The 18,740-nt window shown below is 31.3% G+C and overlaps 3 protein-coding genes across 3 annotated transcripts; 2 read left to right on the top strand and 1 right to left on the bottom strand.

The window, feature by feature from the left end:
- The first annotated feature begins 1,315 nt into the window (after positions 1-1,315).
- LOC123717484 (kanadaptin) lies at positions 1,316-5,763 on the top strand. Its single transcript, XM_045673488.1, has 10 exons — positions 1,316-1,801; positions 1,969-2,101; positions 2,186-2,378; positions 3,075-3,252; positions 3,326-3,497; positions 3,852-4,000; positions 4,324-4,493; positions 4,764-4,934; positions 5,128-5,273; positions 5,396-5,763. Exons 1-10 carry the CDS (start codon positions 1,537-1,539, stop codon positions 5,745-5,747), a joined length of 1,929 nt encoding a protein of 642 aa, XP_045529444.1. The 5' UTR covers positions 1,316-1,536; the 3' UTR covers positions 5,748-5,763.
- A 299-nt stretch (positions 5,764-6,062) lies between these two features.
- LOC123717247 (U6 snRNA-associated Sm-like protein LSm2) lies at positions 6,063-6,524 on the bottom strand. Its single transcript, XM_045673143.1, has one exon. The coding sequence runs from the start codon at positions 6,419-6,421 to the stop codon at positions 6,134-6,136; it is 288 nt and encodes a 95-aa protein (XP_045529099.1). The 5' UTR covers positions 6,422-6,524; the 3' UTR covers positions 6,063-6,133.
- A 688-nt stretch (positions 6,525-7,212) lies between these two features.
- On the top strand, positions 7,213-18,334 carry LOC123717387 (protein suppressor of forked). Its single transcript, XM_045673350.1, has 18 exons — positions 7,213-7,438; positions 7,519-7,710; positions 7,959-7,991; positions 9,019-9,116; positions 9,512-9,665; positions 9,834-9,927; positions 10,254-10,393; positions 11,221-11,412; positions 11,952-12,089; positions 12,742-12,884; positions 13,596-13,753; positions 14,789-14,955; positions 15,593-15,700; positions 15,967-16,055; positions 16,223-16,323; positions 16,502-16,636; positions 17,199-17,305; positions 18,124-18,334. The coding sequence occupies exons 1-18, from the start codon at positions 7,415-7,417 to the stop codon at positions 18,226-18,228; spliced, it is 2,178 nt and encodes a 725-aa protein (XP_045529306.1). The 5' UTR covers positions 7,213-7,414; the 3' UTR covers positions 18,229-18,334.
- Positions 18,335-18,740: the final 406 nt, after the last annotated feature.

Raw genomic sequence — 18,740 nt, 5'->3', positions numbered from 1 at the left:
CCCTAAATTAGGCAATTTTTATTCACCGGTAACCCCAGCGTTACAATGAAATGACGCTTCGTTGCCAGGTTTGATTTTGCAGGCCACGTTTCCTTTTGCCTTGAGGGTTCCAGTCAACTTACTTGGCCATGTGACTTGCATTTTTCCAGAAATTATAGTAAACCCATTACCTTTTCTCTTTGTTACTTATCACGTTTCGCAAACATACGGTCTTTAGGAATACGGTATTTACATTGGACCAAAAGATTTGCTTGCTAAGTAAATTTTCATGATTGCTAGTTTTGTTACAGAAAGTATCTTATGATCGTGTTGTACTTAATAATTTATTAAAAGAATTAAATGAAACTTTGTTTTCCCATTATTTGCGAAATAAGTGACAAGCTTTTGATATGTTCTCAAATAATAATTTATTCGCTTCGCATCTCTCTTTCTCTGGATTTTTTTTGTGGAAAATGGTCCAAGTCACTGTGGGAATAAAGTAAACGAGAAAGCCGATCAGCTTGCCAAAGAATCTATGTAAAATTATTGTCATGATTTGGCCGCCCAATTTTTGGGAGTCATGGAAAGTTGTTTATGTTGTGTAGTGTTAACGTTTATGCTGAAATTCAACCCAGGTTAAATCCATGGTTCTTTAAAGTTAAAAATTATTCTAAAATTGTCACTTCTACCATTTTCACAATGCGTTTAGGACATGTCTGAGCAACGTTTCGTATTGTTGATAGTAATATTTGTGAGTGTGGAGAAAATATTGGTGACCTCGAACATATTCTCTTTTCTTGTTTCCAATATGACCGCACCTGCTTTCTGAATTCCTTACGATCACTACATGTTCCGTTTCCGACTGAAATCTCCTGCCTTTTGCTTTAACCTTTATTGTATATAATGTATTATCTTCTTTTATAATCAATAATAATAATAAGATTTAATGTGTTTACGTCCACATTTTGTTTTTAACTAGCTTTTGCCTTAGTTTCCTTTTCATGTGTTTTTTTATTTTTTCTCGCGGGTAGTTTCCCTACCTTTTACTTGAAACTGGCATAAATATTAAACAATTGTCATAAAAATATTAAAAACCAAGCTACCAAAAATATTAATTTATTTTTTATATATTTTATCTTACGCTTTAAAAACCCTTGTAAGGGCTTTGCTTTTGGTCTAGTGACGTTTTATCAATAATGTTGAAAGTAATTTCAAATATTTGACACGAGTTAAAAATCATTAATAGTCTGTTCTTTAACGTACTTTACTATTGATGAAACGATTCTGTGCAAAGATAGAGCATAGGTAAAAAAAATGGTTCTAAATATCTGTCGATGAAATATACAGATGACATCTAAAGTCTTTTGCCTTTCCCATTAGGGATAAATTAATATCATCATACAGATGACATTTGATTTATTTATCATTAAGCATTCTTTCTAATGTTTACAAATATTATAGGCTAATAATTAAGTTAAATATTATAGTTAAGTATTATTATTCGTAATTTGTTGTCATAGTAATTCAGAACGTTTTGACTTCTATAAATCCGTGGTGATGGAAGAGACCAATGACAAAAATTCTCACTCTGAGAATATAGAATTTAAAAAGCCGGTCCTAATAGGGCGTATTAGTAAAGTGCCTAAGAAAGTAAAATCTGATGCTGAAAAACTACCGCAACCAGTAGATAACTCTAACGAAGAAAATTCTTTAAAAGCTAGCGAATCGGTAAAAAGTCCATTGCCGCCAGCCGTTCTGTTAAAAGAATTGTCAACGCCTATTCCTTACAAGGAGCCTAAATGGTCTGGGATTTGCCCTGATGGTAAGTCTATATAAACATATAGCCACAATATAAAAAAAATTAGATCTGCATGCCTAAATGCTGTTTTTTTTAAATTGAAGACACTCATGCCATTATAATAATTAGGCATGTTTATTTGGTTTTTGATTATGACAATTAAACTACAATTATCTGTATTCATGTTTTAGGAACAGAATATGCATTAGAAGTGTTGAAATCAGGCATGATTGTGGAGAAAGTAGAATTAACCAATAAACCTTACTATGTGTTTGGGAGACTTGCAAACTGTGATGTTGTGCTGGCACACCCTACCATATCCAGGTGCTGTCACTTGCTTTATACCAATATTATAATTAATTGAATCCTGATCTTAGTTATAAAAGTGTATGTCATTTCATTTCACAGGCACCATTCAATCCTTCAATATAAAGCACTTGCTGATGAAAATGAACAGGCATCTGGATGGTACTTATATGACCTGGGCAGTACACATGGTACATTCCTAAATAAAGAGAAATTGAAACATAAACATTATACAAGGGTGCGTGTCGGACATCAGATCAAATTTGGAAGTAGTACTAGGACCTATATTTTATTGGTTAGTTTAACTAATGCTACTTTAATTTTCTCCTCATTATTTATTTATTACTTTAAATAAGCTCTTTTTATAAACTCAGGCACACTGATAGTTACTGCTAGCACAGCAAACTCTGAGTACACTTCTCATTTGTTTCATCTTTCCTCAGCCGGAAATGATTGAGGTTTTAGCAGCAGTATCCTGGATTATCTATACATTTATTTACTTAATTTTACACATATGTAAAATAATAAACCCATGGCGCTACAACCTTTTAGGTCTGGGACTCAGATTTCTGTATCTGTTTCATGATTGTTTGTGAATTGCATAGGCAAGTAGGTGATCAGCCTTCTGTGCCTGACACACCATTGACTTTTTGGGTCTAAGACAAGCCGGTTTCCTCTCGATGTTTTCCTTCACCGTTCTAGCTAATGTTAAATGCGCACATTTAAAGAATATCCATTGGTGCACAGCCGGGAATCGAACCCACAACCTCAGGGTGAGAGTCGCACTCTGAAGCTACTAGGCCAACACAGCTCTGCAATAAAACGCAATGCAATATTATAGAATTAATACTTATGTACAGCAACTGGCAGCCTTATATCACTTAAATCAATCTTTTAGGCTAAACAATATTTTCCAGCTATATACCAGACCTGATTATTTGATTCCTGTAGTACCTGTGCATACTTTATTGTTAATATTATTGTTTCATAGGGACCAGACTATGATTGTGAAGGTGAATCAGAATTAACAGTTACTGAAATCAAACGTAGAGCAGAACAAATGAAGATAGAAAGAGACCGAATGATACAAGAGGCAAAGGAGCAAAGAGAGAGAGAACGTTTGGAGGAAGAAAAGAGAAAAGAAGAACAGGGAATTGATTGGGGAATGGGTATGTAGTTATTAATATCTATATTTCTTCAATTAAGACATATTCACTCAATATTGCAATATTTTTCAAATAGGTGAGGATGCAGATGAAGCTTCAGATTTGGCAGACAACCCATATGCAGTGACAACGAATGAAGAATTATATTTAGATGACCCAAAGAAAACACTTCGAGGTTATTTTGAGAGGGAAGGTCATGAGTTAAATTATGATTGTGAAGAAAGAGGGGTTGGCCAGTTTATTTGCAGGTCTGTAGGATATATTACTTTTCTAAACTACTCTATCTTTCAAGGGGTTTTCAGTTTTGGTCAGCAAGAGACGGTTGCTGAGAGCACTATCAAAGTAGTGTTTATATACATTATCATTTAAATGTTTAGTACTTTCATGAAACAAAGTATGATATTAAAACACAAATAGTAGAGTTAGAATGATTATTTTAACAATAAATTGGATGTAACATATTTAAGAGCTGTGCTTATTGCTAGTGATAAGAATAATTATTTATAATGTTTGATGTGACCATTTTATTAACATAAGATTAACACTTGGTTTTTAAAGTTAACTCGGATTTATTATTAGATCTTAATATAATACAATTTCAGAGTAGAACTTCCAATAGATGATCCGCATGGTAGACCAGTAAAGGCTGAAGTAATACACCGTGGCAAAAAGAAAGAAGCAGTGGTTGCTTGTGCCTTGGAAGCCTGCAGGATACTTGATAGGGCTGGACTTTTAAGACAAGCAAAGCATGGTAAATACCAATCTTTCTTAAAGTAAATAAAGTAAATGCATAAAGTAAATAAACAAAAATTATTTGTACTGGCTGAGCAATACATAGAACTAATCTTCATTTCCCTTTTTTCAATTGTTTTTGCAATGGAGTGTTTTTAATGGACTTGGTAAATGATAATTCAATAAAAATAGTTACAATAAATTTGCCTGTGTCTTACCAGTCTCTACGATGCAGGCAAATGTATGTTTAACTAGTTAAAAAATATCTTACCAAGCCTTTGTCATTTATATTTGTATGTACATATTGATTAAGTAAATAAATCTCAAAATCTATTCTTACAGAATCACGTCGAAGAAAACAGCGGGACTGGAGTGCAGATGATTATTATGATTCAGATGAAGACACATTCTTAGACCGAACAGGCAGTGTAGAGAAAAAGAGACAGCAGCGTATGCGTAAACATGGAGTTGTACCACGTGAGAATGAGACAGCACTAACATACGATCAGTTGGTAAGCATATATATAAGTAGCTAACAACAGTATAAATCTTATTCCTTACTATCTATATCTAAAACAATGACTCATTGTTTAACATCAGTTCTTTACGAACTAAAAAATATTTTTATTCAGCAGCATGCATTAAATAATTAAATTTTATTTCAAACATTCAATAGAAACCATTTTTAAAATAAACAGTAGGTAGCAAAACTCATACAAATTTTAAACAGAATATAACTAAATAAGTGATTTGCAGAAACTAATATTTATTATTTTTGCCAGCTAAAACAAATATCAGAAATTGAGATGGCAATAGAAAATGAATCTAAATCACTTGAGAGCCTTCGATCAAATAACAAACAGGCAGCCAGTGATGACTCAGATGCATTGGATGAGTTCATGAAGACACTTCCACAGAGTATGGCACATAAGGCTGATATTTCTGCTGCAAAGGTCAGTAATTCAGCAAGGCGTGATGATGGATTACACTTTTTATTTTTTAAACAAGAAACCTTATTGTAAATTAGCAGCAGTGTTAAAAAATGTCAATGTTTGATAAGTTAAACAAATAATATTTAAAACCGTAGGTGTTATCTCTTCTATGAGCTTTTCTTTATACATATTAAAAAGTATACCTACCTTACAGATGAACATACAAAAACTAAAATCTGAATTAGCAAAAACACAGCGGCTGGCAGATTTAGCTCGTCCTGCACATATGCCTCCCATTATTAAGAGAGCTGAGAATACGACATTGTCAAAGCAGGTGAACTCTGTTCTTTATGGAAAGAGGTAATGATAAAATTGTTTTATTTTCATAATTTAAATATTACAACTATATGAATAAAAGTTTAAATTACATATTGAGAATGTAAATTGGATAAACTGTTTTTAACTATAATTATAACTTACAGGATAAAGCTTAAAGAAGATCTTAGTAAAAAAGTCAAAGTAAAACCAGAAAAAGATCAGATTGATCAAGAGTTTGTGGAAGAAATGGACTCTGATGAAGAAGACAAAACCGGAAACAAAGATTCTAGTATGCTTATCAAAATTGATGAGCCAGAAGTTTCTAATGAAAGTAATAATCATAAAGATTCTAAAGAATCTCAACCCATTGAAACACAAATAACTATGGAAAGTACAAGTGATAAGAAAAGAGTATTTGGCCCAATGCGGCCCCCAGAAAACTATATTGTGCCAGAAAGTTATTTTGATCAAGAATCTGATAGAGATTTACCTGAGATTGAGGAAAAAAATGTGTAAATATATTATTTTGTATTTAAAATTTAGTTTTTTTTCTTTAACAATGTTAACAATACATACAACTAATGAACATTACATATTCATCTGTTTTGAAAAAAAAATAGGATCCTAAGATAGGTCTGGTTGAAGATTACACAAAATGAAACTAAGTTTATAGATTTAACAGCTTGGACAGAGAGCTTGCTGTTTCATCGATGTTATATATTATGTGACAGAATATATTAAATTTGTATTATATGTAGTTATTTAATTTAAATAATTTATTTTTTAGATCTTTGATAAGGATTTTTTCGTTTGAGATGGAAAGAAATGACATTTCTTATATTACCTTTATTAACGTTTAATCTTACGAGTAAATATTTACAGCGAGATTTCATAGGTTATGTTCATCTTGTTGATACTGTTGCCTCTTTCCTGGCCGCGTCTTGTAAAAGTTGGGTATCTACCTCATCTGCTGGTAGCTGCACATATCGAACTACAGATCCTCGGATAAAGCAATTCTTGACTGATAACATATGAGGATACTTATCGGGATCAATCACACTAATATCCGACAATTTTATGTTAAGATACTGGTCTACCGAATGCAATGTTCCGCAGATACTTAGATCATTCTTCAATTCTACAACTACGTCTTTTCCTACAAGAGACTTAAAAAAAGAGTAAAACAACATTTTGTATTAAGTCAACGTTAAATGTTACTAATAAAAGTAGAAAAAACAAAGCCGCTGGCGCTCTGTGATCTGCGTGCTAATATATGTATTATGTATTGTTTTGAGTCACAGACGAAAGGGAGATATATATTAATAACGTTTTAAGTTTTAACCATAGATAATAATATTGCAGCAATATATTTATGCCAACTAAGCAACTGTACGGGTAAGCGCAACTAAGTATTACTTAAAGCCTTTGAGTAGGGTCTACTCATCAGAGATGAATTTAAATCATTTGAAATTATTTAACAACAAATAATCAAATAAGTGTATATTTATTACTTCATTTAACAGTTTAAGTTTAAACAGCATCGATATTTTAAAGTTCTCAAATATTATGTATGGTTTGTTGGTAACACTGCTAAGGCTCTACACCTATGTAGTCTTTGATTTAGGATAAATTGCCGTCATTCGATACTGCTGGTTGTCGCAGGACACAGAGTACTTTTGTAATTTTTATTTGCTATGCGGCTGTTTAGTGGTGGCAGATCAGAGGATTTTCCCCTAGTTTTAGGGGTTTCTCAACTGAGTTAGGGGCAGAATAATTTTGAGGGGATTTTTTACGGGACATTTCAAATACACGCCAAATACAGTTTTCGTGATTTTGGAACTAAATTTAAGTACGAACACATCGTAAGAAAAGGATCTGTGTGGTTAACCTTACTAATTTTATATTCATTTAAACAAAAATCGAATAAAACTTGAACCTGTCAATACATTTTCTATTATAGATAAATCCACTTAACCTAGGGGTACTACGGCGAGACCATCTGGCAACACTGGGCTGTTAGTGTTTTCTGAAGCCACTAGCCGCAGCCACTAGCCAGCAAACTCAAAAGAATCTAGACAGCATGGTGGATAAATCGTCATAGAAGATTAATTATTTTTGTTATTTAAGTTGGTTGTAGTAGTGCTATATTATTTCAGTACATATATTGACTAACGCAATCAATAATGTCGATAGATGAAGTGGAAATCGTAAGTTTAATTGAACCTTCTTAACCCATGTCCTAGCGTTAATAAATTAAGTTGTATTTGTAAATGTACATATCTTCTAGGATTGGGGTAATGAGCGTTTAAGCAGGGCTCAACGTGCTGTAGAAGCAAATACATATGATGTGGATTCCTGGTCTCTCCTAATACGGGAGGCTCAAACACGACCTATCAACGAAGTTCGGACTGTGTATGAGAAACTTATTGCTGCCTTTCCTACTACAGGAAGATTTTGGAAAATTTATATAGAGCAGGAGGTAATTAAATGATACCATATTTTATTAGTTTCGTATAATCTTTCAGTTAGTGTAATCTATAGCTTTGAATATAAAATTACCATGTTTTAAAATTAAAATACGTTAAGCAGCATATTTGGTTTCATAATTTTTAATGCTTCCATAAGTTGTTGCAATCAACAATTTACAAATAAGTGAATAATAAAGATGTGCTACAACAATTATGTATAAAGTTCATTTAACATTAACTTTATGTTAACTTATTACAGATGAAAGCGAGAAACTTTGAAAAAGTAGAAAAGGTCAGTATGTTTTAAATTGTTAGTTATAGAGGTAAAGATTCCAATACACTGTGATATTAGAGCTTGTAAATAGTAATAAGATGAAATAAAGATTGTGATCTGTTTTTAAACCACATGTTTTCTTTATGGCTAGGGTAATGCGTGTTCAGACATGTTGGAGGTGATTTTTCAGGCATCTTGGAAAAAAATACATGCTAAGAATTCTGTAATAATATAAAAATATTTAAACCATATTTCAGGAAAGCCTGTAAAGGTCACTTTGGACATGTATATCCCTTTCCTCTTAAATATATACTACCTTTTTTAAATTTGCTAGATACATATTATTAATTACATCAAACTATTTAAAAAATAAACTGTAGCACTAGTTCTACAGTGGAATATAAGTAAATTCTGAATGTTTCATACATTTGTATCTGTGGATTATAAATTCCAAGGACTGGTACATTTTTACCGATTTTGTTATATTGTTCAGGTGAGTTTTTGACTATATTATACTTACATATCGACTGTAATCAAGATGATTTTATCTAGGAATGGTTTAGTATATTACTATATGCCTCCCTAAATTGTCCCTGGTGAGCATAGAAATAAAAATACACTCAAAGTTTATTATTTCAGTTAATAACTAGTATAATTAATATGGTTAGAGGGATTACTGTTCTTATGTCATAGATTAGATTTTATAGGGTAAGAAGTAGAGAATCAATACTATTATTTTATATTATTGTGCAATAATAATCATGTGATGCTATACCTTATATGGATCTTGTTAAGTTTTGAATTAACAAATGCAGGAAACCAGTAGGAACTAAAAATGTTGTTAACTAAATAAGTATAGAAAGTTCAAATCCATAAGACTGAGTGGCATGTTTAAGCTATTAGGCCAACACTGGTGTTATGATAGAACATTTAACTAAATATGGATTGTGATCTAAAATAAATAATCATCATACTTACTTTGCACTAACTAGACTTTCACAACATCATGTCTTAAAACAAAACATTTTCTATAATTATTTCGCAGTTGTTCCAGCGATGTCTTATGAAAATCCTAAACATTGAGCTGTGGCGGTTGTATCTTAATTATGTTAAGGAAACAAAGTGTATGCTGCCAACTTACAAGTAAGTTAGCAATGCAGTTATGACAAAAAGTTATTTTTTTGTTTTGTTCTGTATTATTTACATACCATAGATAAAAATCACACTTACTATAACTGAAACTTACACTCAATACAGAATTAACTTTTGCTAAGACCTAATGACCTAAGTTATGAATGATTCAATTAGTTAAATAGTATTTATTCTAATTATTCAAATTAGAATAAAGAATACTGGTGTGAGCTTGTCTCATTTCGTTAGACTTCTATTAATTCAATTGTTTTCTCTATGTAGAATCATATGTATATATATAATATGCATATCTTTAGGCAACTATTAATCCTATACAAAAAAATATCAAAATTGGTTAATAACTTTGAAACTGGGCTAGGCATCAATATGACTTGTAATTATTTCAGAGAAAAAATGGCGCAGGCCTACGACTTCGCATTGGATAAAATTGGTTTGGACATTCACGCCTACCCAATATGGAATGACTATGTGACCTTTCTGAAGTCTGTTGACGCTGTGGGATCGTACGCTGAGAACCAAAAAATCTCGGCTGTTAGAAAGGTAGATTAGGACATTTTGTTATAAATGTCTATAGTCATGTCTATGTCTATATGTCTGAAGACCGTCTCATTGGCTCAAGGCAATTGTGCATTTGATAAGTATGCTAGGTTTAATTAAAAATATCAGAAAAGTTATTTTGAAACTCACTAAAATATTTCTTCATTTCAGGTGTATCAAAGAGCTGTTATTACTCCAATTATTGGAATAGAGACTTTGTGGAAGGACTACATTGCCTTCGAACAAGGAATTAATACTATTATAGGTAAATGAAAGCTTATTACACCATTTAACACATATTTGGGAGATATTTTAAGTAGATTTTTGTATATAGCCGATAGATCAACTCTTTGCCATTTAATATTCAAGCTAAACTATCAACTAATTAGATAATTATTAGTAAATTAGTTGGACGTACAAAAAAGATGGTACATCGACCAGTATCTCTAGTAAAATATATAATGCCTGGTTAAAGAAAACTTACATACATACAGTATCTGTCTATTTTAAGGGTTTCGGGTATTATTTTAACTTTATATTATTAGAAATAAATAATTTTAAAGTGAATAAAAAAATAAATATATATTATAGCGGAACGTATGGCAATGGAGCGATCTAGGGAATATATGAATGCGCGGCGTGTGTCCAAAGAGCTGGAGACAGTTACTCGAGGCCTTAATAGGAATATGCCGGCAACACCACCCACAGCAGATAGAGAGGAGATGAAACAGGTAAACAACGCTAAAACAAATAACCTTACATAAAATAATGGTTATTATTATATCTAGTGGTATTTCAAGGATGGCAACACAGATTGTAGGAGGCGTCGCCACTTGATGGCCGAGTTAAACTTGATAGATATAGTTTGTTCGTCTTTAAATTCTACGACTCACAAATTCTTTTTATCAATTAACTATCGTTATTGCAAAACCTTGTTTCATTTTATGTTCAATAGCATCTGTTTCATCACAGACGTAAGTAACATTTTCCTCAAGTATGTAGTAGATGCCTCATATTTGTCTAACATAATATATTCTTAATTTTCAAGCATACATTTGGTAATTTCATAGTTGTGTAATAAAAGCCTTATATCACGTTCGCCTTATTACCTATTTTAATTTGATAAAAGTTCTAATATTGAAGTAAAATACATAATTTTGAAAATGTTATGATTTTATTCCATCATAGTTTACTTTACATATCACGCATCCTTATGTATATTGTCTTTATTGATTCGATTACACTGATAATACAGGGTAAGCTCTGTAGAAAGACTACCGCATTTCCTAATATAATACAAAGTTCTCTGAAAAATTAATAATTCTACTATTGTAGTAGCAAGCCAACTAGATCTGTACACTTATAAACGTTACTTATAAACGTAAATTAAAAACATAAGTACCAAAATTTACATAAACTACCAATGCTACTTTTTTTTTAATCGAGACGAATTTTCTCGATTAAGGGAATTTCACTTTAAAACGAGGGATGAAACCTGGAATTTACACTGTATATGGAATAATGGAATTTTGAGTTTTATTTATAAAATTTGTCTTAGGTGGAATTATGGAAGAAATATATATCCTGGGAGCGTTCTAATCCTCTTCGTTCTGAGGACACAGCATTAGTGGCAAGACGGGTTATGTTTGCCATAGAACAGTGCCTATTGTGTCTGGCGCACCATCCCGATGTGTGGCATCAGGCTGCACAGTTCTTGGATCATTCTTCAAAGTTACTGACGGAGAAAGGGGTAAGTTTCTTAGAGGCTATTACTTCAGGGTTTAAAATACGCCCTCTTGTCAAAAATGTTTAAAAAAATCTTTCCAAATGTAAAATTATCGTATGGTTTTTTCTATATTATGTTTATATCTTTAAAAAACCATAAGTTCGCGTTTGTAACAATTTAAGATTTTAAATAATTTAAAATTAAATTCAGATAATCATGAAACTATTAATATTTTGACACTCTTTACAGTATATATTTATTTAGAAAAAACACATTATTTGCCCTAACACGTGACCCTCATAATCAACGAAAATGCATAACCAATTGAGATTCAAACACGAAATAAAAAAAACAAACATTAAAATGAATTAGAAAAAAACAACGTAAAGAATTACATTTAGGTACTAACAAATAATTGAACTTTAGTTTATCTAAGGACAATAAAAAAGGCCAGTTAAGTTATGTATTTCGTTGCCTTATATATATACAAACAAAAGTTCAATTATTTGTTAGTACCTTTATGAAAACCAATAAGCTTTTCATATAATATAATATCTTCACAGGACTCAAACGCTGCTAAACTATTCTCTGAGGAAGCGGCAGCGGTATACGAGCGAGCGACGAGCGGTCCGCTCAAGCAATCGACGTTATTGCATTTCGCGCATGCTGACTATGAAGAAAGTCGGCTGCATTATAATAAGGTATATTGGTTATTCATAAATTATATACAATATTATTTATATGCCTATTTCTACTTTTTGTAGATATTTTTATAAAAATTACAAAACCCCTTATACAATATACAAATACAAAAATAATACATACATTAACAAAGAGTTACCGTGAACGGTCTACCCTAGTAAAATATACTTATAAATATTGGTGTACTGTGCGTACGTATGTGTTTGTGTGTGCGTATTTGTAAGAGGTTATGTGTGACTATGTACTTAATATATTATTTGTGTAGAGGAGGCCTTTGTTTCATAAAAATATCAAATTGAAAAAATAAATCATTATACTGAGCACAAATTGTATTTATGGGTGCGTTACGAGAAATTGTATTAACTCAGATAAGAGTGTCGAGAGTTGTTTTCCGTCTAGGGACAGAAAATTTAGCTCTATTTCAAATAGAGGAGATCTGGGCAGTCATGGCGTCCACGAAGGAGGTCTTGCAGTAAGCATTGGTCCAGAAGTGTGCGTCAATCCTGTGTTATTATAATAAGAAAGCTTGTTCGTAGTATTAGATAACGAGCAAACCATGACTGATATACGTCCTGGATCACGCATTTGTGTTACTGATTTTAGCTTTATTCACCGATTTGAAAAAACATTAATGTTGAAACTTTTTTTTAGGTACACCAAGTGTACACCAGATACTTGGACATGGAAGATATCGAACCCACACTTGCCTACGTCCAGTACATGAAGTTCGCTCGAAGAGCTGAAGGGATCAAATCTGCTCGAACTGTGTTTAAAAGAGCAAGAGAGGATCCTAGGTAAGATTGTACTTGATTTAATTTGTTCTTTTAAAACCCGGATTTGGAAGGAACAACCGGGGCTCCAGCTCCGGGGATAAAAGTCACTTTAATAATAAAATAATCTATATTTAGTTTCACAATAAACTATATATGTATTGGAAAACTTCTTTATTGGACATAGGACCAAGACCTCTAAATCCGTTACTAGCTGATTCGGTGTTAGCGGGAAATTAAAATGCTTAAAGAATAACTTGATAAATTAAAAAAAATATTTCCGGCCAGGAATTTTTGAGGTTAAAATAAAAAAATGTTGATGTGAAACTTTATCGGCGTTGGAAAAAAATGATCGTCACATTTTTCCGTTACGTGCTATCTTTTTCTTGACCCTACCGCGGTTGATTCGAAGAGATTCGATGCCATTAATAACAAAAATATATAATAACGATAGCAATGATAGTAATAATTCTATTACAATTAATGAAATTCTGTAATAATCTTAGTAGTAATAAAACTAAAGTGAAATAATTGTATTATTTGTATCCATGTCTATGATAATAAAAGCCTTTTGTTAAACTTTATCTATTTTAACTTTATTTAACCAATTTCTGTAAAGTTGTTCATAGTAGATCATTTTTCGAAAAATAAGGTCATAAAGAAGTTTCACTTCGTACGTGTGCACAATAGTACACGCACACATTTTAATTTTTAGCTTAATATTATGCATTTCAGATCCCGCTACCACGTCTTCGTAGCAGCTGCCCTTATGGAGTACTATTGCTCAAAAGACAAGAATATCGCGTTCAGGATATTTGAACTGGGACTCAAGAAATTCTCACATATACCCGAATACGTGCTGTGTTATATTGATTATTTATCGCATTTAAATGGTAAGTGTTTTCTATTATTTTTTACGGGAAAGTGAATTTGACCTAAGTCTATTTTTATTGTATCTTTATAAAGGAAATGTAGTATTTTTGTATGTCTGTAACAAATATTGAGTATATTTGTTACAAACTACAAAAAAATATTTATCCAAAGTCAAAGTCAAAAATTATTTATTCATATTGGTAACACAATGTACACTTATGGACGTCAAAAAAGTATATATACATTAAATGCTTCTAATTTTACATTTACTGCCAGTTCTCAAATCATGGGCCTAACATGGAAGAGAAGAACTGGCAATAAACTCTCCGCCACTCTTTTTGATTGGCAAGATTTTTTCTGTATTATATAAAGTTTTTATGGAGCTGCAACCATTACACCATGTCCCACATGACATCTTCAGTAATAATTTATAATAAAATAAATTAAAAACAATAATTGACTCGAGATTGTCAAAGATCTGATTGAAATATACTAATTTTATCCTTGAGTAACATTTGATATATTTGATTCCAAAATATTTTAAAAGTCACCCAATCGTCCAAAGCTAGCTAGTGTATAATAAATACGAATGTGCTCTAAATTAATATAACTTAGCAAAGAGTTACACAAAATAGTGTAAGTATTGTAGAGTAACTCGGTTTTAGCCAATAGATGGCGCAAGACGTTATATTCAAATAATATTGACAATTATTTGATTTTCATTCAATTGAAATAAGTTTAATGAAAATACACAACGAATTCAATTTTAGATTTAAATAATAAAATTATCACTGAACTGATATTTAGTTAGTATAGAAGTGAAATTTTGAATATTATTGTATTGTCTTTCGTTAACATAGCTTTTACACATTTAAAGAAAACACTTTTTACCGAATTGAAGCTATGTATTATTATAAACTAATAATTATTTTACATTATTTTAAATTTCTCCGACGTTTCTTATAAGTTTATATTAATACATGGCTTCAATCCGGTAAAAAAGTGTTTTCCTTAAATTTGAATATTATAATTCATTAAATTTTGTACATTTTTAGAGGATAACAACACGCGTGTACTCTTTGAACGGGTTCTATCTTCGGGTAGTTTGAAGCCGGAGAGCTCAGTTGATATTTGGAATAAATTTTTGGAGTTTGAGTCGAATATTGGAGATTTAGTGAGCATTGTCAAAGTTGAGAAGCGGAGACAAGCTGTATTAGAAAAGGTATGTTTAAAAAAGAATTTCTTTTTATCATATTTCTATAAGCGAGCAAACATTTGTAGTAACTTTGTAAAATTGAAAGTTTCCTAAATATTGTTTATCAAGTTGTTTTGAGATTGTTGGCTGATCCTTATGTTTCGTTAAACATCTTTTTACTTAAAATATAGTAAGATGTAAATTACTATGAGACTTTAAGCTGTAACGTTATTTTCAATGTTCCCATGAAGAGAATTTTATTAAATTATTTGAAGTATGTATAAACTAAAATATGTTTCACCTATATATAAGGCTATGTATTATCATGTTTATTTATTTTAAAGTGAATTTTATAAAAATTGATCACGAATCATATGGTGGCTGTGATGTTTAATGTCATTGTTTGTGACAACCGAAATCAGTGTTGCTAGGTTTTGATATTTAAGCATAGACAATTTGAAAATATCGTGAATTTTTTTATCTATATTTTATAAGTGAATATTTCAATAATAAAAAAACAAATTTTAGCTTTGAAATGTTTGCTTGAGTAAAATTACGGCTATAAATATGAATGTCTATAGTACTTTTTAAAGAACATAAAGAACATTTTTATTTTCAACCTTATTGAAGATATCCTAAAATATAATTATTTTTAATATTTCAGATAAAAGAATTTGAAGGCAAGGAGACAGCTCAATTAGTGGACCGATACAAGTTCCTTGATCTCTATCCCTGTACGATTGCTGAGTTGAAATCAATTGGATATACTGAGGTAAAAATATATTTGGTTATGATTTTGTTAATTAAATTCAAAATGGCGGCAAATGATACCCTGTCGAATACTGTTTATACATTAAAAACGAAAACAACTAGAATTTTATTTTACTATATTTCTGTGTGAATAACATATGTTTATTTAATTGTATAAAAGAGAAATCAGAATGTCTTTTATGTTTTATGTAACGACCATCTTTATTCTTGAAGAAAATCCATCATATATCATCATATCGATCAGGTAATATCAAATATTTTCACCAGGTGGCAGCAATGTCAAACAGATCCTGGGCGCTAGGGGGCGCTTTGGCCGGAATATCACCAGAACTTGCGGCTGTCATTTTGGGGCAAAAGTAAGAATTTTACTTACATTTATAGAATAACAAGAAATATACAAAAATTAAGGATAAAACTATTTAAAATATATAGATTGAGGAAGTGCAAAGAAACTTACATACATATGTGTTTAGTTTTAATTAAGGAGTGGCTGTTATATAATAAGTATAACAAATGTTTTCAGAGATAACGACCCGAACAAGGACATAGCCCGACCTGACACAAATCAGATGATTCCATACAAACCTAAATCAAACCCACTCCCTGGGGAACATCCTATACCTGGTAATGTATAAAATATTGTTTTAATAACAAAAAAATGTCAAACTATTTGTCTAAATCTTCTATAAAAGTATAATAACTGTTTAACAGATCTATTCTCATACGAGTTTTGAGCTTAGCAACATTTATTTATATATATATATAGCATTAAGTGTAAGGTCCTAACTCTATGCTTTTTCAGGTGGGGCATTCCCCGTACCTCCAGCGGCAGCTCACCTGTGCACCTTGATGCCTCCGCCATCTTCATTCCGAGGTCCATTTGTGGCTGTGGACCGATTAATTTCACTCTTCAATAGGATATCGTTGCCCGATAGACGTAAGTATTGCTACGAAAATACCACTTCAAACCCTTTTCCTTGATCAGACTAGGATTGTCTATGGTTCATATTCTTGGTACGTGAAACTTTTGAAACGAAATTTTCATTTCTGCCTCTAGGGCATAAGGTTTAGTTTTTTGGATGTAGCTTCTTTAAACTTAGTCTAGGCTAGTCTTGTCTTCAAACACACTTGTCTAATAATATTATAGGTTAACGTTATGTCTATTATAACGTTAAGCATGTATTAAAATTTAAATAAAGCTATCGCTAATATATAATATAATTTCTGCATTTATAATATATTTTTAAACTTTTAGTTTTAAAATTACTCATAACAAATTCGATTACTTGAATGACGAAAGTATATCTTTCGTAGTTGTCAAAAAATTACCAAAGTCTAATTCGGGTTACCATTAATAAATTTATTTGTATTTTTAATAATTTATTGATTCGTCCCTCATATTATTATACGTAAGGTACAATTCACTTAATTAAAAAGAAATAGTAAATATTTTAAGCTCATATAATAATTAAATCTATATTCTAATAATCTTTGTCCAGCACCTGCGCCGACGCAAGAAAACGGATGTGACACGAAGCTGTTTGATCTAGCCCGGTCAGTTCACTGGATTGTCGATGATGACGGCCTGACTACTGTTACAAATAAGGTAAATTTGATATTTAAATCGTTTTTAAAACATTATACAGAAGACCGTCATGATTATGTATATAAAGAGATGTTCGTAAAACTTAAACATGTACTGAAAAATATTTTTTTTAAAAATCAGTAAATAAAACTAATTGTAAATTTTACACAATTTCTTATAGTAATAGATGAAACGCAGACCTTATTTTACCATAATTACAGTCACACAACAACACGTTTTATTTTTAATACAAATTGTATAGTTGTAACATATATTGTATGTTTGTTCCTTTTAGTTAAAATACGAAGAAGTTTATATGTGTTCGTGTATAAATCGCAGTAAAGTAGTTAAATCAGAGAGTTAATTGAATATCTAGACAGTTAATTAAATTTCGATATTCAATCAAGTCGCTAACATTTTCATTTAAATAAAGCAGCGTCGAAAACGTTTAACTATCTGTCTGACCGAAAGCCAGCGTGTTGATTAACAATGTAAAACAAGACTCCGTCATGATTATTTCATTTGTTATTGTTATTTCGGTTTGATCTTGAAGAACTGAGAGCTTGGCAATTCAGTTTTTGCTTTATTGTAAATGGTTAGGTTATGTTAGTCTTGTTGCCTAGGACCGATTAGGAAACTCGTTTAACATTTCGTTCACTCACTTGTCTGACAGAACTTTAGCGAATTTTAATTAACTGTCTAGTCATTTAATTAACTCTCTGATTTAACTACCTTACTGCGACATATATACGTGGAGACAATGGTAGGGTTGTCTCGCGAAAAACTTTGAGCAAACACAAATTTGTACAAATATAATAAAATATCTCTCAACATAACAGGCCCGAAGAAGAAAAGCCGGCGAAGATTCTGATGACGACGAGTTGGGAGTTGCGCCTCCTGTCAACGACATCTACCGCCAAAGACAACAGAAACGGGTTAAATAGTGCAACACCATCGATACTTGAAATGGCGAATCTGTTCTGCGCAAGTAAAATATTCACATTATCAGTTTCATTGATATCTTTGATTAATAAAACAAAAAATAAGGCATGTGGTTTTCTTTAGTTAGTTACTTTTTTAACATAAATTTATAATTTTTTCTCCGTTTTTATGTTTTTTTTTAAAGAGGTAGACTCTTTTCAATGAAAGGAACCATCTATGATTCATTAATAAATTATAACATAATTGATTTTAGCAGCCTAATTCACTTTTTTATATAGTTTACGTGTTGACGTCCGTGTTCATTGATAGATTAAGGAATCTTCTCAGAAATATTGAAAAAGCCGTACCATAACTATAAAAATGTGATTTTAAGGATTTAAATATATTTTATACATAACGACGTGTTTTATTTTACAAATATATGTAATTAAGTAGCTGGTAAGTAGGAGGACAAATACATACTTTGAACAATCTCTTGCAGTATGATGTCTACAGCACTTATACCCCAAAGATA

Source organism: Pieris brassicae, chromosome 12, assembly GCF_905147105.1.
Source record: "Pieris brassicae chromosome 12, ilPieBrab1.1, whole genome shotgun sequence".
Classification (NCBI taxonomy): Eukaryota; Metazoa; Arthropoda; class Insecta; order Lepidoptera; family Pieridae; genus Pieris; species Pieris brassicae.
Note: the sequence above shows the minus strand (reverse complement) of the source record. Positions and strands in the feature narration are given on the sequence as shown.

Excerpts from the sequence above, each read along its gene's own strand:
- LOC123717484 (XM_045673488.1), top strand. The coding sequence starts at position 1,537 with ATGGAAGAGACCAATGACAAAAATTCTCACTCTGAGAATATAGAATTT. Across the intron at positions 3,498-3,851 it reads GTTGGCCAGTTTATTTGCAG|AGTAGAACTTCCAATAGATG; the intron begins GTCTGTAGGATA and ends ATACAATTTCAG. Across the intron at positions 4,935-5,127 it reads CTGATATTTCTGCTGCAAAG|ATGAACATACAAAAACTAAA; the intron begins GTCAGTAATTCA and ends CCTACCTTACAG.
- LOC123717247 (XM_045673143.1), bottom strand. The coding sequence starts at position 6,421 with ATGTTGTTTTACTCTTTTTTTAAGTCTCTTGTAGGAAAAGACGTAGTT.
- LOC123717387 (XM_045673350.1), top strand. The coding sequence starts at position 7,415 with ATGTCGATAGATGAAGTGGAAATC. Across the intron at positions 7,439-7,518 it reads CGATAGATGAAGTGGAAATC|GATTGGGGTAATGAGCGTTT; the intron begins GTAAGTTTAATT and ends CATATCTTCTAG. Across the intron at positions 7,992-9,018 it reads ACTTTGAAAAAGTAGAAAAG|TTGTTCCAGCGATGTCTTAT; the intron begins GTCAGTATGTTT and ends ATTATTTCGCAG.